General features: G+C 48.4%; 1 protein-coding gene across 1 annotated transcript in view; it reads left to right on the forward strand.

Moving 5' to 3' along the window:
* The first annotated feature begins 1,470 nt into the window (after positions 1-1,470).
* The window catches only part of eml2 (EMAP like 2), a 142,035-nt gene continuing 118,479 nt past the window's right edge, over positions 1,471-25,026 (forward strand). The window contains exon 1 of the mRNA XM_073029375.1: positions 1,471-1,942. Within this exon, the coding sequence (XP_072885476.1) occupies positions 1,939-1,942 (4 nt within the window). The 5' untranslated portion in view covers positions 1,471-1,938. The remainder of the gene's footprint in view (positions 1,943-25,026) is intronic.

Raw genomic sequence — 25,026 nt, forward strand, 5'->3', positions numbered from 1 at the left:
TAACTTCACTCACCCCAACTCTGAACTGATTCCACACATCAGGCTCCTGAACCAGTGTGGATAACTTCACTCACCTCAACTCTGAACTGATTCCACAACCTATGGACTCACTTTAAGGATCTGCAACTGATGTCCTCAATATAATTTATTTACTTAATTACTTTATTATTATTATTTGAATTTGCACAGTTTGTCTTCTTTTGCACATTGTTTGTTTGTCGGTCTTCGTGTGTAGTTTTCCGGTGTTTTTCTTTATTCTACACGAATGCTTGCAGGAAAATTATCTTGAGGTAGTGTATGGTGACTTTGATAATAAATCTAGTTTGAACTTTGAAATAACTGGAATGAGTGCAGCTTCCCATGCTTCGGAGCTGGGAACAGGTTTGGTCCTGGTTTTGGGGCATGACGGCAACCAGACTTGAGTTCGGGCAACATTGTCAAGTTCACGTTTAGCTGACAAGAGGCTAAACCCTGGCTCCGTTGCCTGAAGCCATCTGCCCTCAACGTGCCTCAAGAACAGCCACGTACTATCCGTCGGGAAGACTTGTCCACATGTATACGCGCTCTGTGGCCATTATGTCACAATAAAGTGGCCTCTGAAAGTACATTCATGGTCTTCAGCTGCTGTAGTCCCTCCACTTCACGGTTCGATGGGCTCAGAGACGCTCTTCTGCACACCACTGGTGTAAAACCTACTTTATGTATGTTACTGTCAGCTTGAACCAGTCTGGCCATTCTCCTCCGACCTCTCTCGTTAACAAGACAATTTCCCCACAGTACTGTTTATTTTTTGTTGTTTGTTTGTTTATGCACCATCCTCTGTAAACCCTAAAGACTATTGTGCGTGAGATCAGCCGATTCTGAGATACTCAAACCACCCCATCTGGCGCCAGCAATCATTCCACAGACAAAGTCATGTTCCCTCCCCATTCCCAGCAACAACTGAACCTCTTGACCATGTCTGCGTGCTTTTATGCATTGAGTTGCTGCCACGTGATTGGCTGAGTAGATATTGTCATTAACCAGTAGGTGTACCTAATAAAGTGGCTACTGGGTCTATACAGTTCTGTCAATGCCCCCCGTGGAAAAACCTGGAATGTTTAGCAATTTTAAGGCGTTTTTCAGATTATTTGGTTGAGATTAGCAACCAGATTGTCGCGCTGTTGATCGACTCAAGGTGTACAGATCGCTTAAGGGAAGATAGCGGCGTGACGATAAGTTTTCCCCTTTTTGCTGATGACTGAGAGTCAGCCACCATAGCTGGTCCTGTGAAGGCAGCAGATGGTAATGTTGTTGTGGGGGGAGGAGGGTCGTTGTGGGAGGGGACGCGGCTCTCTAAGGAGAACAGGGACCATAATCGGGTTTGGAACGAGTTAATAAGCGCCCAGACGCGCACATGCTGGAGTCAGAGGCTGACACCCCACACGCCCGGGTTGTAACCGATCTCCCGCTGGATAGACTCAGATCAATCGTGGCATTCGGTGCCGTGTGTCAGATGTTGGTGGGATCGTGCACCGTGCCAATATGACGCAAACTTAAGAGGTTGCTCCTGATGCAATTGCAATTTAGCACGGTTAAGTTGCCGTGCCGTGGCGAGGTGTGCCGATGGGCGATGTGACACTTTCCATCAATTGTTCCGCCGCGAGTCACGGGCTTCGGGGATTAAAACAGCTAATTGTTGTTTGGAAAAAGGGGGAAACAAGCGCTATTATTTTAAGGAGATTATGCTGTCTGCCCTTCGTTTCATCTAATGCAAGAATTGGGCTGGGGCCAGCGCACGGCGGTGATGTATCAGAGACCTGCGTTCTCAGAGGACGGGCTGCTGACTGCGCCGCTCTAATCGTGTTTACTTGGGAGGCGGCCGCCGTGAAACCCGCGCCGTTCAGGTGCTCAGTGTAATCGGACGACGGATTTCATCCGGCACAGCGCACCGTCAAGATGGGTGAGTATATGCCTTTAAAATGTTCCTTCAACCGGCAACGAGCGTCGCTGAGCGTCTCCCCGGGTGACCGTTTGGAGAGGTCGGAGTGATGGATGGTCACGCTTGCCAACAATATATCATCCCTGTTCCCCCCACCCCACCCCACCCCACCCAGTCTCAGTCCACGCTGAAAGTGGAGAAAGTTACCGAGCCAGGGGGAGGGAGGGACATTGGAACCGGGGCATCATCAGTTGTGTGGATTTTTTTTCTGGGGAGATGGACCACCAAGCGAACTGAACGGGAAGTATAGTTGTGGCTGGAATGAGGCAAGACGCCGGCTCTCGGCGTCTGAAAGGAGCAAAGATGAACGACCTTTCGGCTGTGCAAGATTGCAGAAGGTATGAGACCTGCTTGCGGTGACTGGACAGGAAGGTTGAAGGTGGAAGCCGAGGGTCAGACGCGTCAAGATGAAGAGGCAGCGGAAGGAGTTCAACCGCCTGTGAGCTATTAGCAACTCGCAAGGCCGTAAACGCTGGACAAGAAACAGAGTGGCCCGAGCGACAGCTTCAATTCCACTCCCACCAGAGCAGTTCAATCATTTATAAACAGGAGAAAGTCGGCGGATGCTGGAAATCCAAAGCAACACACACACAAACGCTGGAGGAAGCCAACAAGTCAGGCAGCGTCTATCCTGACGAAGGGTTTCGGCCCGAAACGTTGACTGCTCCTTTCAACGGATGCTGCCCGACCTGCTGAGTTCATCCAGCTTGTTTGTACGTGTGGATTTGACCACAGCATCTGCAGTGTACTTTGTGTTTAGGAATTAGCAATTGCCGGGTCTGGATCTGAAACGTCCACTGTTTATTCCTCTCCATAGATGCTGCCTGACCTGCTGAGTTCCCCGTGCATTCTGTGTAATTTTTCCACTGGCCTCTGTAGTGAACTCCAAAGGGTTAAAGGGGGTTGGGAACTGGAAAAGCAGTCTGGAGTTGAATAAAAATTTCCTCTGGGTAGAAGGTGTCAGGTTGTTAGGTTGTGATTGTTGGTCCTCTCTCAGCCATTTCCAGGAGGAGCACTGTGGACATGCTATGTTGGCGCCAGAGTAAGTCCATAAGGTAGAGGAGCAGAAGTAGGCCATTCGGCCCATCGAGTCTGCTCAGCCATTCAATCATGGGCTGATCCAATTCTTCCAGTCATCCCCACTCCCCTGCCTTCTCCCCATACCCTTTGATGCCCTGGCTAATCAAGAACCTATCTACCTCTGCCTTAAATACACCCAATGACTTGGCCTCCACAGCCGCTCGTGGCAACAAATTCCACAGCTAAACAAGTGTGTGGCAACACTGGCGGGCTGCCCCCAGCACACCCTTGGGTGCGTTAGCTGTTAACGCACACAGCGCTGTTCGCAGTATGTTTCAACATCCATGCGACCAGCAAACTTGAATCTCGAATAAACTTTGAGTCCGCATCCAACCCCAGCCCAGAACCAAAATTATCGATTGACTGAAAAACCCACACTGCAAGTATTCAACAGGTCCAAAAGTTCAAAGTAAGTTTATTATCCAAGTACATATATGTCATCATATACAATGCTGAAATTAATTTCCTTGTGGGAATGTTCAATAAATCTATAATAGAGTAATACCCAAATCAGAATCTGTGAAAGATCGCCCCACTTAGGCGATCAGCCCATGTGAAAAATGCAAACAGAAGGAAGTGATAATAAATAAGCAATAAATCCCGAGGATTTGGGATGAAGATCCTTGAAAGAGTCCATAGGGTGTGGAACATTTCACTGTGGCACCAGCGACTAACGGTGACGTCCTGCACAGGGACCATGAAACTACTACTACTTATCCTTCTATTAAATATTAATTCTACTGATCTGTGTGCGATTGGAGCCCGTAATTTATTTTTTTCGTGAGTTGGGTGTCTGATGTTTTCTTTGAACCAGTTCCGTGATGTTTCCTTGTTTCGTGGCAGCCGGTGGGGAGGACGAATCTCAGACCTGTACTCTGGATACTTACTTCGAATTTTTGAATCAGCACCTATGAACAGTTTGTGCTTCAGAATGAGAGTCAGGATTAATATCACCGGCATATGTAGTGAAATTTGTTAACTTCGCAGCAACAGTACAATGAAGTACATAATTATGGAGAGGGAAGCGGTGAATTACAATAACACCTGTCAGCATTTCAGGATGTATATTGTATACATTTCTCTGACATTAAATTCAACCTGTGAACCTACAAAATGCTGGAGGAACTTAGCAGGTCAGGCAACATCTACGGAAAAGAGTAAACCATCGACGTTTCAGGCCGAGACCCTTCATCGGGTCTGTGTTGCTCTGATTTCCAACATCCGCAGACTTTCTCTTGTTTGTGAATGACACTAAGCGTCTGTATGTACATATATAAAATAGTTAAATAAAAAAAAGGATTAAAAAAAGTCAAACACGAGGAAATCTGCAGATGCTGGAAATTCAAGCAACACACACAAAATGCTGGTGGAACGCAGCAGGCCAGGCAGCATCTATAGGGAGAAGTGCTGTTGACGTTTCGGGCCGAGACCCTTCGTCAGGACTAAAAAAAGTCATGAGGTGGTGTTCATGGGTTCAATGTGCATTCAGTAATCGGCTGGCAGAGGGGAAGAATCTGTTCCTGAACTGTTGAGTATGTGTCTTCAGTCTCCTGTACCTCCTCCCTGATGGTAGCAATGAGAACAAGGCATGACCTGGGTGATGGGGTCCTTTATGATGGATGCTGCCTTTACGAGGCATCTCTCCTTGAAGATGTCCTGGATGCTATAGACACTAGTGCCAGGGCATCTTCAAGGATCAATGCCCCAAAAAGGCGGCATCCATCATTAAGAAGTGCTTCATCAGAAGTGGAAACAGTTGGAGATAAAATGGATGCATCTTAACTTTCCGTCCTTGCCTAGTTTCTTTGCAAAGTATAGTTAGTAGTTCACTCCCTTGTAACATGGTTTATTGCCTCTTTGTTGTATTGCCTCTACCTTGCCAAGATGAATAACAGTTAACGTCCTACTGGGATTTATACTTTTTTTCAGGATAAAAACAATACACTGTGCAGTGATGTGAATTTAAGTTGCAAGGTAACTTGCAAACATTAGTTACATTCAAAATATTGTTGCTAACTTGACATAATAAATGCAGGAGATTTTGCAGATGCTGGAAATCCAGAGCAGCACACACAAAGAGGAGCTGTGTAGGTACATACAGTTGTCATTTTGGGCCAGCTGAAGGGTCTCAGCCAGAAACATCCAATGTCCATTCCGTTCCATAGTCAACAATTGGTCGGACAATCGACTGGCTCTGCTAACCTGTGAACTCGCTTTCAAGGGCTCCTCGACTCACGTTCCCAGTAATAATTGTTCACTTATTTATTTATTGTTATTAATTTTTTGCACTTGCACAGTTTGTCTTCTGCACACTGTCCACCTTTGTTTGCAGTTTTTCATTGATTCGACTATATTTCTTTGATCTAATGTGAATCCCTACAAGAAAATGAATCTCGGGGTAGTATATGGTGGCGTATACATACTTTGATGGTAAATTTACTTTGAACAAGCTTGAGATCTGTGCCAGGAATACACCCGTGACTTGGAATTTGGTTTCGCGAGGTTTGGGTGCTTTCTGCAGTGATTGTCATTGGATTGTATGTGCTCCACGGTGTCTCAGGGATGAATTTTCGTACTTCCAAAGTGCAGCTCTGATGCTAGCTTTAGTCTGGGTCCTGCTGTGTGGTGGGTGAGGTGAGGGGGACTCGAAGATGCGAAGACCCAACTGAGACTGCGCCTCATTGGCATCTATTTTCTCTGAGTTCCTTGCAGCCAACGTCTGATTGGCTGGCATGGTGGTTGGACAATTAATGGAACCAGACCTGTGGATCGAACAACTGTGGAGGTTGTTCTAGAACCCCCCCCGGCCACGGGCTTATCTTTCAGTGCCAGGGTAGCTTCGGGTCACAGAAGATTGAGAGGAGATTTGATGGAGGTATACAAAATTATGAGAGGTATAGATTAGGCAGACTTTTTCCACTGAGGTTGGGTGGGAGCTATAACCAGAGGTCATGGGTTAAGGGTGAAAGGTGAAAAAGTTCATAGGGAACATGAGGGGAAACTTCTTCACTCGTGAGGTGGTGAGAGTGTGGAACGAGCTGGCAGAACAAATGATGCATACCAGCTCAATTTCAGCATTTAAGAGAAATTTGGATAGGTACGTGGATGGTAGGGGTATGGAGGGCTATGGTACGGGAGCAGGTCGACAGGAGTAGGCAGTTTAAATAGTTCAGAACAGTCTAGATGGGCCGAAGGGTCTGTTTCTGTGCTGTACTTTCCTATGACTCTATGGTCCACGATGAGGCATGTCCGTGAGGGGGAGACGCTGATCCCTTACTGTGTTCGCATTCATTTAAAATCTGGGTCCCCCCTTGGCATGTTTGACGATGCCACCTTTCCTCAAGACATTTTGCTCACCGGCTCAAAAGTCAGCAGCTTCCAAAGGTGTGTTTCTGTTTTGTGCTTAATTCCCCTCGGAGTCCTGATAGCAGAATAACAGCCCGCCAGGGATCAGAGTGAGTATTGCGTATGCACTGACGAAGCTCCGGTAATAACAGTGCATTTGCCTTCTCTCAGATCCACATACTTAGCTGCACGTTCTCCTCTTGACGTCTTCGGGAATGTGAAGTCCTTTTTCTGATAACTACATGAAACTGCGCTTTCAAACATGAGAAACTCTGCAGATGCTGGAAATCCAAAGCAACCCAGACAATATATTAAGTATTTCAGTAATATTTGGGTAATATTAGGTCGGTTGATTAAGTATTCCTGCTTGTTTAAATAATTCATTATGGGTTGTATGTAAAAGTAAGTGAATGGCATACGTTATCACACTACCACATGACACGTGTGTGGCTGGCTTAGAGTAAACACGAAGTTAGACCCTCATTTCGGACTCCTGAGTCTTTTGAATAAGTTTAATGTTTTGAAGTCATAAAATATAACAAGTAAACACAAAGTATTGGAGGAGCTCAGCAGGTAAGGTAGCATCTATGAAAAGGAATAAACAGTCAACGATTCGGATCAAGACCCTTCATCAGGACTCCCAATGGAGGGGTCTCTGCCCAAAACATCGTGGCTTTATTCCTTTTCATCGATGCTGCCTGACCTGCTGAGTTCCTCCAGCACAGGGGTCCCCAACATTTTTTTATGCATGAACCAATACCATTAAGCAAGGGGCCCATGGAACCCAAGCTGGGAACCCCTGCTCCAGCGCCTTGCGTGTGTTACTCTGGATTTCCAGCATCTGAAGATGCTCTTGACTACAGGAAGCAGTAGTTAGGCTTGCTGGCTTTGAGTCCAGTCCGGCACAAGATCAGGCCCTTCAGCCCGCACAAACCATGCTGTCAATCTAAACAAATGCTGCCCAAGTCCCTCCATTCCTTGCCAAGACCATAAGACATAAAAAGCCATCGAGGCAACAAATTCCCGCTCTTGACTGTCTGAGTGCTGTTTTACTTTGCGATCCTGCCCCTTCCTCCAGCAGCTCACCCTGCACAAAGACAAAGATCTGCCCGGGAAATCTCCTTTGAGGTTCCATCTTAACGGTGTGCTGTCTGATACTTGATATTTCCATCCTGGGTCAAAGAATCAGACCATCTGCCTCATCTGTGCCTCGCAGAGCTTTGCATACTTCACTTTAGGACTGGTAACACACTCCAAAAGCATAGCCTTGAGAATGTAAGCCGAGGGTTTCTTGCTTTAATCTCTCCAAAGTGGATATGGCTGTACTGGAAGGACCACGACAGAAGCAGGAGGCCTATTGACTTCAAGTGCCGTAACGGACGTTCACTGAGATCTTGGGGATCTTTTACCTTGGTGTCACCTCCCACGTATCCTTTTGGTTCTTAAGTTCTAAGTCTGTAGGCCGGTGTGATAGTATAAGGGTATTACAGCACCAGTTGTTGTTTAACTCCCGCTGCTGTCTGTCAGGGGTTCTTTACGTTCTCCCCATCACTGCCTGGGTTTCCTCCGGGTCTCTGCTTTCCTCCCACGTCCTGCCGATGTACAGGTTAGGGTTAGTGAGTTGTGGCCGTACCACCTCTGGAAGCATGGAGACACTTGCAGGCCGCCCAGCGCAATCTTTGCTGATTTGATTTGTCACAAATGATGCATTGCGCGGTGTGTTTCGAGGTACATGTGACAAATAAAGCTAATATCCATCACTAAAATCCTAATAAATAGAAATACGCTAATCTGTGCCTTGAAATTGTACAGAATCTGAATCTCCACAGCCTTTATAATCCTTTAATGTTCCCACTGGGATTTACAATCTTATGAAATAAAAATTGATGCCAGTCGGAGATATTAGTCTGGATGGTTTCAGAATCAGGTTTAATATCACCGGCATATGTTGTGAAATTTGTTGTTATGTGGCAGCAGTACATTGCAATATGAATAATAATGACTGATTTACAGAAAGTATAGTGTGTGTGTGTGTGTGTGTGTGTGTGCGTGCGTGCGTGCGTGTAAAATAAGTAGTGCAGAAAAGTTATGAGGTAGTGTTCATGGGTTCATTGCCCATTCAGAAATCTGATGGCAGAGGGGAAGAAGCTGTTCCTGAGTCATTGAGTGTGTGTCTTCAGGCTTCTGTACCTCCTCCCTGACGGTAGCAATGAGAAGAGGGCATGTCCTGGGTGGTGGGGGTCCTTAATGATGGACGCCGCCTTTTTGAGGCATCGCTCCTTGAAGATGTCCTGGATGCTGGAGAGGCTGGAGCCCGTGATGGAGCTGGCTGAGTTTACAACTCTCATGCAGCTTATTTCAGCCCTGTGCGGTAGCCATTACCTCCCCTCTCCCCCATACAGACGGTGATGCAGCCAGTCAGAATGCTCCCCACGGTACGTCTGTAGAAATTCGCAAGCGAAGGCCTGGTTACATTTTAGGGGGCCTTTTGAAGGGAGGTGTGGGGTGGTGGGAGGGGGAGAAGAGTTGGAAATGGAATTCTGGTGCATGGAGGGAGATGTGGGGGTGGGGGAAGGAAGGGAGGTGTGAGAACTCCAGAAATAGAGTGAGTGTAGTTATCCCCTTTGGTTCAAGAGCCTGATGGCTGAGGGGTAGTAACTATTCCTGAACCTGGTGGTGTGAGTCCTGAGGCTCTTGTACCTTCTACCCAATGGCAGCAGTGAGGAGAGAGCATGGCCCGGGTGGTGAGAATCTCTGATGATGGATGCTGCTTTTCTACGGCAATCTTTCATGTAGATGTGCTCAATGGTTGGGAGGGTGTTACCCGTGATGTACTGGGCTGAATCCACTACCATTTGTTGGATTTTCCACTCAAAGGCATCGGTGCTCCCATACCAGGCCGTGATGTAGCCAGTCAGCACACTTTCCACCACACATCTGTAGAAGTTTGTCAAAGGTTTTAATGTCATGCCAAATCTCCGCAGACTCCTGAGGGAGTAGAGGCACTGTCGTGCCTTCTTAATTGTATTTAAATGACGGATCCAGGACAGGTTCTGTGAGGTAGTGAGTCCCAGGAATTCGGAGTGACTGACCCTCTCCACCTCTGATCCGCCAATGAGGACTGGCTCCTGGACTTCTGGTTTCCCTCTCCTGAAGTCTACAATCAGCTCCTTGGTTTTACTGACATTGAGTGAGAGGTTGTCGTTATGACACTGCTCAGCCAGATTTTCAGTCTCCCTCCTGTATGCTGATTCATCACCACCTTCAATACGGCCCACAACAGTGGTGTCATCAGCAAATTTGTATGTGGTGTTGGAGCTGTACTTAGCCACACAGTTGTAGGTGTAAAGCATTATCAATACTCTTCAGAGATTGTCTGCCTGGTGTCAGTGGTCCCATAACCAGGACTTGTGATCTGCACCGGCTGCTCGTACGACCATCCACCACCTGCTCCCATGGCTTCACGTGACCCTGATCTGGGGGAGGGAGGTGCACCTTGCACCTCTTTGGGCAGTGATGTATCCCTACCCAGGGTAGAAATGCCATGAAATTTAGTTTTTATGGCAGCACCAGCACAGATAAATGCAAGTTAACGTGAGTTTACATTAGCATAAATTACGCATAATTTATTTGACAAAATAAAAACCTTGACATCAGTGCAAGTGAAAAGAGAGAGAAAAGGACAGACAATCCAAGGGAGTTTTTCAGATTGGTTGAAGAAACCGATGGAAGAGGGGAAGAAGATGATATTGAACCTTGAGGTGTGTGTCTTCAGGTTCCCGTACCTCCTGCCCGACGGCAACTTCGAGATGGTGGATGTAACCTTCCTGAGACAGACTGAACAGACACAGCTTGCATTTTGTAATCCTTGAATACTCCCAATGGGATTTACGATCGTAGTAAACAGAACTTGACGCCATTATTAAGCGTGGATGCTTTAAAAGGCCTGGTAAGTTTTTGAAGGTGGGTGGGGAGGGAAGAGAGTCGGGATTAGAATTCCAGTGCGAGGCAACTGCAGCGACCTATGGGGAGGAGGGATGTCTAAAATCAGGGATGGGAAAGGGGACGGATCCAGAGGGAGGTAGTGGAGGGCTTTAACGATGAGAATTTTAATCAGAATCAGGTTTATTTTCTCTGACGTGGTGAAATTAGTTGTCTTGCAGTAGCAGCACAGTGCAAGACATAAAAAGCTCCCACAGCTTACAATGAGTAATATGTGAGTGGGTGAGAAGCGAGTGGTCTGACTGACAGGCACGGCAGCCGACAGGTTCTCAGACTTCAGCTGAGTGGGACTGCCAGCAACATCTCCACGATCTCCATCAGCGCAGGGGCACCACGAGACTGTGTGCTTAGCCGCCCCGCTCTGCTCACGGCTCTGTGACGGAGAACAGCTCCAACGCCGTGTTCAGATTTGCTGTCGTAGGCTGAATCAAAGGATGAATGTCCAAGCTGGTGTGGTTCTGGTAATGGTTATTATTCTATAGATTTATTGATTGTACCCGCAAGAAAATTAATCACATAAATGTACTTCGATAATGAATGAGCCCACCGAGTCCACCTGAACCACTGTCACCCAACCCTGCCCACGCATAAGACCATAAAACAAAGGTGCAGAATCAGGCCATTTGGCCCATCAGGTTTGTTCTGCAATTATCATACACAAATCCCATTTTATCCAGATTCATTTGCCAAATCCGCACACTAACATACAGTGAAATGCATCGTTTATATTAACAACCACTTGGAGTACTGTGGAGTACTTCGAGTACTTACTAATACTTACTTGGAGTACTGTGGAGTACTTTGAGTACTTACTAATACTTACTTGGAGTACTGTGGAGTACTTCAAGTAATTACTAATACTTGGAGTACTGTGGAGCACTTTGAGTACTTACTAATACTTCGAGTACTGTGGAGTACTTCGAGTACTTACTAATACTTACTTGGAGTACTGTGGAGTACTTCAAGTAATTACTAATACTTGGAGTACTGTGTTCAGCTCTGGTTACCTCACTAGAGGGAGAGACAGAGAGACAGCGTAGAGATTTACAAGGATGTTGCCTGGATTGGAGAGCATGCTTTATGAGAATAGATTGAGTGAACTTGGCCTTTTCTCCTTGGAGCGACGGAGGGTGAGAGGTGACCTGATAGAGGTGTATAAGGTGATGAGAGGCATTGATCGTGTGGATAGCCAGAGGCTTTTTCCCAGGGCTGAAATGGTTAACTTGAGGGAGCATAGTTTTAAGCTGCTTGGGAGTAGCTACAAAAGGGATGTCAGAGGTAAGTTTTCCCATACAGAGAGTGGTGGGTGTGTGGAATGCACAATGAAGGTGGTGGAGGCAGATACAACAGGGTCTTTTAAGAGCCTCTTATATAGGTAGATGGAGCTTAGAAAAATAGATGGTTATGCAGTAGGGAAATTCTAGGCAGTTTCTAGAGTAGGTTACATGGTCGGCACAACATTGTGGGCCGAAGGGCCTGTAATGTGCTGTAGATTTCTATGTTCTAACCAACACACATAAGGAGGTGCTGGGAGCAGCCTGCAAGTCACTCCACAGATTCTGGAGCCAGTGCTTTGTAGGACATCACAGAATACAATCGAACAGAACACAACAGCAAAACAAGCCCCTTTCCCCCACACCCCACCCACACAGACAGTCCTCCACACAAGTCTCCAGCCTCCTGGCTTTGGCTCATCGGACTTCTCCCAACATTCCCATCAACTTCCCCTAGATCCCACCAGCCATCTACAAACTAGGGGCAAACTTTCAGTTTCCAATTCACCTTCCAACCTGAGAGTGGGGGAGGAAAGTGGTATAATCAGAGGGGGGAAAGCATAAACTCCACACAGGTGGCAGGTTGAGATCAAACCCGGGATGGCAGAGTTGTGAAGCAGTGTCTCGACTCTCTCACCCCAGTGGGTTAAGATGGAGGGCAGTAGTAGGCAGCTGTCGATCCTGGGGGATCAACGGTTTGCGCCTCTGTTGGGCTTTGTCCTCTCCAGGGTGCAAGCCTGGGCAGGAAGATTTGAAGAACCTGCTGTTGCCCATGCAGTGGGCTCCCCCTCTCCTCGTCACTGATGTATCCAGGGGAAGGGCAAGCGTCGATACAGCTCGGCACCAGTGTCATCGCAGAGGTTGCCAGAGTGAAGTTGTAAACAACATCAAACTGCCTCAGGGACCCCGGCTCCGGATTTCTTCCTCGGGGTTTACTCCCGAAGCCTTTCCCATGGGTGGGTACGGCCGCGAGGGAGCAGAGTTTTAAAATCAGAGTTTACCTTCCCTTAGGCAGGCTGCCGTCCAAGGCTGGTGAGCCCCATCTGCCCGAAGCACCGGTAGTGCACCTTTGCCCCTTCTCCCGTCATTAGAAACAGTTCCACTGGTCCTAGTAGCTAAGCCACACGTGAGGGCCGAGAGTCGGACTTGTTTGGAGCACTTTATAGGTGGTGGGAACTTATCCCCACGACCCCCCCCCCCCCCAGCTATGACAACCTTAGGTAGGAACCAAGATGGAGTGCAAGTTAAGTTATGACTGCATGAATCAGGGTGAAATTTGTTGCGGTCTAGTGGTAACAAACCCTGCCCATGCATTAGACCATAAAACATAGGAGCAGAATCAGGCCATTTGGCCCATCGAGTCTGTTCTGCAATTCCATCACGGCTGATTTATTATCTCTCTCAATCCCATTCTCCTGCCTTCTCCCTGTAGCCATTGACAGACACCCTGACTAATCAAGAATCTATCAGCCTCTACTTTAAAAAATGACTTGGCCTCCACAGCCTTCTGTGGCAATGAATTCCACAGATTCACCACCTACTGGCTAAAGGAATTCCTCCTCATCTCCATTCTAAAGGGACATAACTGTTTTCTGAAGCTGTGCCCTCTGGTCCTAGACACTGCCACATCGTCTCCACAACCACCCCAGTGAGGCTTTTCAATAGTCAATAGATTTCAGTGAGACTCCGCCCCCCCCCCCCCCACCATTCTTTGGAACTCCAGTGAGTACAGGCTCCCCATAGATTAACCCTTTCATTCCTGGGATCAATCTCGTGAAGAGTAGGTATCAGAACCTTGGACTCTACCCACTGTTGTTAAGGCAGAACCACTCGGCCAGTTTTCAATATGAACATGTGTCTGAGATCATAAAGTAATTGGAATTGGGTATAGATAGAGTGCAGTGGTTACTACTGGATTACCAGTCAGAGTTCTGGACAGTTGATCAAGTCATTATATTCAGACTCTCCCGAGGTTGTTGGGGAAAGTTAAAATTCAAGTATTCCGAGTGGATCAAATTTATTACCTGCAAGGGAAGTCTACCTACACAGGTTATTGTCTGGAAGATAGCTTCAATCTTATAGCTCAAGCAAACCACTTTTATACTTTTACAGTAATTCAGTTGTTCCATCCCATTCCTCTGTTTTCTGTATCTGTCTGTGGTCCCTGGCATCTATTCTTCATTCAATCTATTTGTCTTTAGAGGCTTCTTCCCCATGACAACTCTGTCCTATTTGCCTCTGTTGGCAAAACTAACCCCCCTCCGCCACCATAAAATGCACACCTTGATAAAATACACACACACACACACACACACACACACACACACACACACACACACACACACACACACACACACACACACACACACACACACACACACACACACACACACACACACACACACACACACACACACTTCTTGTACGCCTCCCATCCAAACCAGCAAAGCACTCTGGGATCTCTCAGGTTCCCTTTTTGTCACATTACAGTTTACAAAAGTCATAAATTCATAAAGACTTCAGGGCTGTAGATATATTTCCACAACAGTATGGTAATATTCAATGTTTAAACTCCCAGTTATTGGCCCTTGCCATTGCTATTGGTTTTTAAAGAAATCTCCCTTTCGGTTAAGATGGTGTTACCGAACGCATGTGACAGCTCACTGGTAGTTAAAGAGTTATGAAATGTGACTGAAAACATCACTAAAATACCTTTTCTGAGGTGAATTGTGTTAAATTATCCCTGAAAACAGTGAAGGTGTGAGAGATGGTGAGGTAAGTTCGGGGGATGAGTGGAGATGGTGTGATGCAGAATCGGCCCAGATGGAGTTCCGATGTCTGCGTGCATGGTTGGATCACTCTGCGTCCGAGAGTAGAAATGAATGCCCAAGCAGAGGAGATTTGATGCCCGTACAACCGGCTCGGGAGCGAGTTTGGATCGATCTGGGAGTGCAGCTGATTTGAAGAGCTGGGTAGCAGCTTCGGGCTAGGTGGCAAAATCTGAGCCCGTAGCGAGTCGCTGGGCGACATGGTCTAGGCCCCGAGACCTTCGCGGTAGCTGGGTCCTAGTGCGAGGTACAATCCGCTGATTAGACAATTTAAACATCGGCTCAGATCGGAGGCGAGAGCTGACGTTGTTCGCTCTCCACGATGTTCACTACTCTGTCAAGGGGACTGGAGCCTTTCACTGTTCTGTTGTCAAGTCAATTTAAACACTAGCATAGATACACTGAAAAGACAGGGTGTCACAATCCGGGGCAAGAACCGATTTCGCTCATTCTCCATGATGGTCACTCCTCTCTAAGTGACACTGGGGCTAGGCACTCCTCTCTCCATGACACTGAGACTACGAACTCCTCTCCCCGTGACACTACGAACTCCTCTTTCCGTGACACTGAGGCTACGAACTCCTCTCTCGGTGACACTGAGGCTACGAACTCCTCTCCCAGTGACACTGAGGCTACGAACTCCTCTCTCCGTGACACTATGAACTCCTCTCTCGGTGACACTGAGGCTACGAACTCCTCTCTCCGTGACACTGAGGCTACAAACTCCTCTCTCCGTGACACTATGAACTCCTCTCTCCGTGACACCGAGGCTACGAACTCCTCTCTCCGTGACACTGAGGCTACGAACTCCTCTCTCCGTGACACTACGAACTCCTCTCTCCGTGACACTACGAACTCCTCTCTCCATGACACTGAGGCTACGAACTCCTCTCTCCGTGACACTGAGGCTACGAACTCCTCTCTCCGTGACACTACGAACTCCTCTCTCGGTGACACTGAGGCTACGAACTCCTCTCTCCGTGACACTGAGGCTACGAACTCCTCTCTCCGTGACACTGAGACTACGAACTCCTCTCTCGGTGACGCTGAGGCTACGAACTCCTCTCTCCGTGACACTGAGACTACGAACTCCTCTCTCCGTGACACTGAGGCTACGAACTCCTCTCTCCGTGACACTGAGGCTACGAACTCCTCTCTCCGTGACACTGAGACTACGAACTCCTCTCTCGGTGACACTGAGACTACGAACTCCTCTCTCCGTGACACTACGAACTCCTCTCTCCGTGACACTGAGACTACGAACTCCTCTCTCCGTGACACTGAGACTACGAACTCCTCTCTCCGTGACACTGAGGCTACGAACTCCTCTCTCTGTGACACTGAGACTACAAACTCCTCTCTCGGTGACACTGAGGCTACGAACTCCTCTCTCCATGACACTGAGGCTACGAACTCCTCTCTCCATGACACTGAGGCTACGAACTCCTCTCTCCGTGACACTATGAACTCCTCTCCCAGTGACACTGAGGCTACGAACTCCTCTCTCAGTGACACTACGAACTCCTCTCTCCATGACACTGAGGCTACGAACTCCTCTCTCCGTGACACTACGAACTCCTCTCCCCGTGACACTACGAACTCCTCTCTCCGTGACACTATGAACTCCTCTCCCCGTGACACTGAGGCTACGAACTCCTCTCTCCGTGACACTATGAACTCCTCTCTCCGTGACACTATGAACTCCTCTCCCCGTGACACTGAGGCTACGAACTCCTCTCTCGGTGACGCTGAGGCTACGAACTCCTCTCCCCGTGACACTATGAACTCCTCTCCCCGTGACACTATGAACTCCTCTCTCCGTGACACTATGAACTCCTCTCTCCCAGTGACACTGAGACTACGAACTCCTCTCCCCGTGACACTGAGACTACGAACTCCTCTCTCGGTGACACTGAGGCTACGATCTCCTCTCTCCCAGTGACACTGAGACTACGAACTCCTCTCCCCGTGACACTGAGGCTACGAACTCCTCTCGCCGTGACACTGAGGCTACGAACTCCTCTCTCCCGTGACACTGAGGCTACGAACTCCTCTCTCCGTGACACTGAGACTACGAACTCCTCTCTCCGTGACACTACGAACTCCTTTCTCCGTGACACTGAGACTACGAACTCCTCTCTCCGTGACACTGAGGCTACGAACTCCTCTCTCCGTGACACTATGAACTCCTCTCTCCGTGACACTATGAACTCCTCTCTCCGTGACACTGAGGCTACGAACTCCTCTCCCAGTGACACTGAGGCTACGAACTCCTCTCTCCGTGACACTGAGGCTACGAACTCCTCTCTCGGTGACACCGAGGCTACGAACTCCTCTCCCCGTGACACTGAGGCTACGAACTCCTCTCTCGGTGACACTGAGGCTACGAACTCCTCTCTCAGTGACACTGAGGCTACGAACTCCTCTCTCCGTGACACTGAGACTACGAACTCCTCTCTCCGTTACACTGAGGCTACGAACTCCTCTCTCCGTGATCCTGAGACTACGAACTCCTCTCCCAGTGACACTGAGGCTACGAACTCCTCTCTCCGTGACACTGAGGCTACGAACTCCTCTCTCCGTGACACTGAGGCTACGAACTCCTCTCTCCGTGACACTACGAACTCCTCTCTCCGTGACACTGAGGATACGAACTCCTCTCCCAGTGACACTGAGGCTACGAACTCCTCTCTCCGTGACACTGAGGCTACGAACTCCTCTCTCGGTGACACCGAGGCTACGAACTCCTCTCCCCGTGACACTGAGGCTACGAACTCCTCTCTCGGTGACACTGAGGCTACGAACTCCTCTCTCAGTGACACTGAGGCTACGAACTCCTCTCTCCGTGACACTGAGACTACGAACTCCTCTCTCCGTGACACTGAGGCTACGAACTCCTCTCTCCGTGATCCTGAGACTACGAACTCCTCTCCCAGTGACACTGAGGCTACGAACTCCTCTCTCCGTGACACTGAGGCTACGAACTCCTCTCTCCATGACACTGAGGCTACGAACTCCTCTCTCCGTGACACTATGAACTCCTCTCCCCGTGACACTGAGGCTACGAACTCCTCTCTCCGTGACACTATGAACTCCTCTCTCCGTGACACTATGAACTCCTCTCCCCGTGACACTGAGGCTACGAACTCCTCTCTCCGTGACACTATGAACTCCTCTCTCCGTGACACTATGAACTCCTCTCCCCGTGACACTGAGGCTACGAACTCCTCTCTCGGTGACGCTGAGGCTACGAACTCCTCTCCCCGTGACACTATGAACTCCTCTCCCCGTGACACTATGAACTCCTCTCTCCGTGACACTATGAACTCCTCTCTCCCAGTGACACTGAGACTACGAACTCCTCTCCCCGTGACACTGAGACTACGAACTCCTCTCTCGGTGACACTGAGGCTACGAACTCCTCTCGCCGTGACACTGAGGCTACGAACTCCTCTCTCCCGTGACACTGAGGCTACGAACTCCTCTCTCCGTGACACTGAGACTACGAACTCCTCTCTCCGTGACACTACGAACTCCTTTCTCCGTGACACTGAGACTACGAACTCCTCTCTCCGTGACACTGAGGCTACGAACTCCTCTCTCCGTGACACTATGAACTCCTCTCTCCGTGACACTATGAACTCCTCTCTCCGTGACACTGAGGCTACGAACTCCTCTCCCAGTGACACTGAGGCTACGAACTCCTCTCTCCGTGACACTGAGGCTACGAACTCCTCTCTCGGTGACACCGAGGCTACGAACTCCTCTCCCCGTGACACTGAGGCTACGAACTCCTCTCTCGGTGACACTGAGGCTACGAACTCCTCTCTCAGTGACACTGAGGCTACGAACTCCTCTCTCCGTGACACTGAGACTACGAACTCCTCTCTCCGTTACACTGAGGCTACGAACTCCTCTCTCCGTGATCCTGAGACTACGAACTCCTCTCCCAGTGACACTGAGGCTACGAACTCCTCTCTCCGTGACACTGAGGCTACGAACTCCTCTCTCCGTGACACTACGAACTCCTCTCTCCGTGACACTGAGGATACGAACTCCTCTCCCAGTGACACTGAGGCTACGAACTCCTCTCTCCGTGACACTGAGGCTACGAACTCCTCTCTCGGTGACACCGAGGCTACGAACTCCTCTCCCCGTGACACTGAGGCTACGAACTCCTCTCTCGGTGACACTGAGGCTACGAACTCCTCTCTCAGTGACACTGAGGCTACGAACTCCTCTCTCCGTGACACTGAGACTACGAACTCCTCTCTCCGTGACACTGAGGCTACGAACTCCTCTCTCCGTGATCCTGAGACTACGAACTCCTCTCCCAGTGACACTGAGGCTACGAACTCCTCTCTCCGTGACACTGAGGCTACGAACTCCTCTCTCCATGACACTGAGGCTACGAACTCCTCTCTCCGTGACACTGAGGCTACGAACTCCTCTCCCAGTGACACTGAGGCTACGAACTCCTCTCTCTGTGACACTGGGGCTAGGCACTCCTCTCTCCATGACACTGAGACTACGAACTCCTCTCCCCGTGACACTACGAACTCCTCTCTCGGTGACGCTGTGGCTACGAACTCCTCTCCCCGTGACACTGAGGCTACGAACTCCTCTCTCCCAGTGACACTGAGACTACGAACTCCTCTCTCCGTGACACTACAAACTCCTCTCTCCATGACACTGAGGCTATGAACTCCTCTCTCCGTGACACTACGAACTCCTTTCTCCGTGACACTGAGGCTACGAACTCCTCTCTCCCCGTGACACTGAGACTACGAACTCCTCTCTCCGTGACACTGAGGCTACGAACTCCTCTCTCCGTGACACTGAGGCTGCGAACTCCTCTCTCCGTGACACTGAGGCTACGAACTCCTCTCTCCGTGACACTACGAACTCCTCTCTCCGTGACACTGAGGCTACGAACTCCTCTCTCCGTGACACTGAGGCTACGAACTCCTCTCTCCGTGACACTACAAACTCCTCTCTCGGTGACACTGAGGCTACGAACTCCTCTCTCCGTGACACTATGAACTCCTGTCTCCATGACACTGAGGCTACGAACTCCTCTCTCCGTGACACTGAGGCTACGAACTCCTCACTCCGTGACACTGAGGCTACGAACTCCTCTCTCCGTGACACTGAGGCTGCGAACTCCTCTCTCCCTGACACTGAGGCTACGAACTCCTCTCCCCGTGACACTGAGACTACGAACTCCTCTCTCCGTGATCCTGAGACTACGAACTCCTCTCTCCGTGACACTGAGACTACGAACTCCTCTCACCGTGACACTGAGGCTACGAACTCCTCTCTCCGTGATCCTGAGACTACGAACTCCTCTCTCGGTGACACTGAGGATATGAACTCCTCTCTCCGTGACACTGAGGCTCCAACCTCTCTCTCCGTGACACTGAGGCTACGAACTCCTCTCTCCGTGACACTGAGGCTGCGAACTCCTCTCCCCGTGACACTGAGACTACGAACTCCTCTCTCCGTGATCCTGAGACTACGAACTCCTCTCTCGGTGACACTCAGGATATGAAGACTGCTGTCGTTGCTGTGATCTGTGCCGCTAATACGATGAACTGATAAGTGAGGCTTTAGGATTCTGACCTGAGGACTGAATTTTGGTTCGGAACGTGTTGTTCGCTTCAGTTGTTTGCATGATTTGTGCTTTTTTCCCTTTCTCTTGTGCATTTGATGTTGGTCTTTTACTGTTTGTATTCTTCAATTGGGTTCTTTCAGGTTTCTTGCTTTGTGGCTACTTGTGAGCAAGCAAATCTCAAGGTTGTATAATTTATACGTTCTTTGATTATAAATCTTCTGAGTCACTTATCATCTTCAGGGAAGGGAACCTGCTGTCCCCTACCTCCAGTTATAGCTGACTGTAATCTGCTGTCCCATAACTCCAGTTGTAGCTGACTGTAATCTGCTGTCCCCATAACTCCACTTGTAGTTGACTGTATTCTGTTGCCACATAACTCCAGTTGTAGCTGACTGTAATCTGCTGTCCCCTACCTCCAGTTGTAGTTAACTGTAATCTGCTGTCCCATAACTCCAGTTGTAGCTGACTGTAATCTGCTGTCCCCATAACTCCACTTGTAGTTGACTGTATTCTGCTGCCCCATAACTCCAGTTGTAGCTGACTGTAATCTGCTGTCCTCATAACTCCACTTGTAGTTGACTGTATTCTGCTGCCACATAACTCCAGTTGTAGCTGACTGTAATCTGCTGTCCCATAACTCCAGTTGTAGTTAACTGTAATCTGCTGTCCCATAACTCCAGTTGTAGCTGACTGTAATCTGCTGTCCCCATAACTCCGCTTGTAGTTGACTGTATTCTGCTGCCACGTAACTCCAGTTGTAGTTGACTGTAGTCTGCTGCCCCATAACTCCAGTTGTAGCTGACTGTAATCTGCTGTCCCACAGCTCCAGCTGTAGTTGAAGGGAATCTGCTGCCCCCTACCTAGTTTGGACAATTTGTGGCTGAACTCTTTACTGCCAAGGGAGTTCAGAGGCATACAGATGAAACAATAGGTGTTGTGATTGCCAGTGTTGTCCACATCTTGAGGATAAAATACACTTGCCATGTTTCCAATGGTTAGATTATACTTGGAAAAGAGAATAGTTGACGTTTCAGGCTGAGACATCGACTGTACTCTTTTCCATAGATGCTGCCTGGCCTGCTGAGTTCCTCCAGCATTTTTGTGTGTGCTGCTTGGATTTTCAGCATCTGCAGATTCTCTCTTGTTTGTCAGTCTAAACCTGCTTCCTTCTGATCGAGGACAATAAAGGTCCAGGTTTCTTGTTGCAAGCATTGAGAAGAAAGCATGGGTTGGATGGTGGAGGACCCTAATAATGGATGTTGCCTTCGTGAGATATTGCCTTTTGTTCTTAAGAGAGATGACTTGCATTTGGTAATCCTTTAATATTTCCAATGGGATCTAGTCTTATTAAATAAAATATAAATACCATGAAAAATTAAGCTTCTTACAGCACAGTACATGGCAGACAAGTTCACAAACTTAAGTGAACATAGATTATAAGGTTCAAATTTCTAAGTAAATTTTATAACCAAAGTACTTATATGTCACCATATACAACCCTGAGATTAATTTTCTTACGGGCATACTCAATAAATCCATTGAATTGTAGTCATAACAGAATCAATGATAGACCACCCAACTAGAAAGATAACAAACTGTGCAAATACAAAAAGAAGAAACAATAATAATTAATAAGTAAGCAATAAATATAAAGAACATGAGATGAAGAGTCCTTGAAAGTGAGTCCATAGGTTGTGGGAGCAGTTCAGTGTTGAGGTGAGTGAAGTTGAGTGAAGTTATCCCTGCTGATTCAGGAGTCTGATGGTTGAGGGGCAATAAGTGTTCCTGAACCTGGTGGTGTCAGTCCTGAGACTCCTGTACCTTCTGCCTGACAGCAGCATTGAGAAGAGAGCATGTGGTGGGGTCCCTGATGATTAATGCTTTCCTGCAACGGCGTATCATGTAGTTGTGCTCAATGGTTTGGAGAGCTGTACCTGTGATAGACTAGGCTGTATACATTTCTTTGGTAGGATAGTCCTTTCAAAGGCATTGGGGTTTCCATACCAGGCTGGGATGGAGCCAGTCAATGTACGCTCCACCATAGAAGTTTGTCAGAGTTTTAGGTGTCCTGCCGAATGCACGTAAGCGAACGTAAACATGAAACGCTTGTGCAAGTTGTGAGAGAAAATTAAATATGCTGTGAGGTAGTGTTGGGGCTTCTGAGGCTGGTTCAAGAACTTGATGATGATAGGGGGAATAAAGCTGTTTTTGAGGGTCTTCAGGCTCCTATACCTCCTGCCAGATGGCAGCAATGAGAAGAGGGAATGGCCCAGATGGAGATGTTACCATTGAGAAGAGGAAATGGCCCAGATGGAGATGTTACCATTGAGAAGAAGGAATGGCCTCGATGGAGATGTTACCATTGAGAAGAGGGAATGGCCCCGATGGAGATGTTACCATTGAGAAGAGGGAATGGCCCAGATGGAGATGTTACCATTGAGAAGAGGGAATGGCCCAGATGGAGATATTACCATTGAGAAGAAGGAATGGTCCAGATGGAGATGTTACCATTGAGAAGAGGGAATGGTCCAGATGGAGATGTTACCATTGAGAAGAGGGAATGGCCCAGATGGAGATGTTACCATTGAGAAGAGGGAATGGCCCAGATGGAGATGTTACCATTGAGAAGAGGGAATGGCCCAGATGAAGATGTTACCATTGAGAAGAAGGAATGGCCCAGATGGAGATGTTACCATTGAGAAGAGGGAATGGTCCAGATGGAGATGTTACCATTGAGAAGAGGGAATGGCCCAGATGGAGATGTTACCATTGAGAAGAGGGAATGGCCCAGATGGAGATGTTACCATTGAGAAGAGGGAATGGCCCAGATGGAGATGTTACCATGGAGAAGAGGGAATGGCCCAGATGGAGATGTTACCATTGAGAAGAGGGAATGGCCCAGATGGAGATGTTACCATTGAGAAGAGGGAATGGCCGCGATGGAGATGTTACCATTGAGAAGAGGGAATGGCCCAGATGGAGATGTTACCATTGAGAAGAGGGAATGGCCCAGATGGAGATGTTACCATTGAGAAGAGGGAATGGCCCAGATGGAGATGTGACCATTGAGAAGAGGGAATGGCCCAGATGGAGATGTTACCATTGAGAAGAGTGAATGGCCGCAATGGAGATGTTACCATTGAGAAGAGGGAATGGTCTCGATGGAGATGTTACCATTGAGAAGAGGGAATGGCCCAGATGGAGATGTTACCATTGAGAAGAGGGAATGGCCCAGATGGAGATGTTACCATTGAGAAGAGGGAATGGCCGCAATGGAGATGTTACCATTGAGAAGAGGGAATGGCCGCGATGGAGATGTTACCATTGAGAAGAGGGAATGGCCCAGATGGAGATGTTACCATTGAGAAGAGGGAATGGCCCAGATGAAGATGTTACCATTGAGAAGAAGGAATGGCCCAGATGGAGATGTTACCATTGAGAAGAGGGAATGGTCCAGATGGAGATGTTACCATTGAGAAGAGGGAATGGCCGCGATGGAGATGTTACCATTGAGAAGAGGGAATGGCCCAGATGGAGATGTTACCATTGAGAAGAGGGAATGGCCCAGATGGAGATGTTACCATGGAGAAGAGGGAATGGCCCAGATGGAGATGTTACCATTGAGAAGAGGGACTGGCCCAGATGGAGATGTTACCATTGAGAAGAGGGAATGGCCCAGATGGAGATGTTACCATTGAGAAGAGGGACTGGCCCAGATGGAGATGTTACCATTGAGAAGAGGGAATGGCCCAGATGGAGATGTTACCATTGAGAAGAGGGAATGGCCCAGATGGAGATGTTACCATTGAGAAGAGGGAATGGCCTCGATGGAGATGTTACTATTGAGAAGAGGGAATGGCCCAGATGGAGATGTGACCATTGAGAAGAGGGAATGGCCCAGATGGAGATGTTACCATTGAGAAGAGGGAATGGCCCAGATGGAGATGTTACCATTGAGAAGAGGGAATGGTCTCGATGGAGATGTTACCATTGAGAAGAGGGAATGGCCCAGATGGAGATGTTACCATTGAGAAGAGGGAATGGCCCAGATGGAGATGTTACCATTGAGAAGAGGGAATGGCCGCGATGGAGATGTTACCATTGAGAAGAGGGAATGGCCCAGATGGAGATGTTACCATTGAGAAGTGGGAATGGCCCAGATGGAGATGTTACCATTGAGAAGAGGGAATGGCCCAGATGGAGATGTTTCCATTGAGAAGATGGTGTGCCCTGGATGGTTAAAGATGAAAACTGCACTCCTGCGACACCTGCTCTTGTAGATGCCAGCAGTGGTGGTTAAAGTTCTAACCCAGGGGTTCTCAATCTTTTTAATGCCATGGACCCTGACCATTACCCAAGGGGTCCATGGACCCCAGTGGGGATCCCCTTTTCTAACCGTATTAGCATTGTAACTGAAAGTCGGTTTCAATGGATATTTTTGTTCAACAGTTGAATTGTCAGCAGATCCCAATGTCACAGAGACTGGCTGTGGGGCTTTCACAGAAATTTGTTTTTCAGTTCCTTGTGTGTCTGAATGCATGTTTTTTAGGTTTTGATTTCGAGTGTAGCGTAGCCACGTTTGAGGTAACACGACCGTTATGTCCTGTTTGATGTACAGTGGCTGGATTCAGGTGTGTGCTTCACTCCGATTGCTTCAGAGTTCAATTTCTCTTTCAGTTTAATCAGAGATTGTTTTCAGAGAACACAGAACATTATCACACACCGAAAACTGAAATGCGGGTATTAGATACTGGAAATCGGAATTGGAATCGAAGAACTCTGCAGGTCAAGCAGTGTGTGTGGGGGGGGGGGGTGGGGTAGTGGGAGGAGGGGGAAAGGGTTTTATGTGGAGGGTGGGATATTGGGGAGAGGGGTAAGGAGGTGTGTGTGTGTGGGGAGATA

This window comes from Hemitrygon akajei, chromosome 25, assembly GCF_048418815.1.
Source record: "Hemitrygon akajei chromosome 25, sHemAka1.3, whole genome shotgun sequence".
NCBI classification, from domain to species: domain Eukaryota; kingdom Metazoa; phylum Chordata; class Chondrichthyes; order Myliobatiformes; family Dasyatidae; genus Hemitrygon; species Hemitrygon akajei.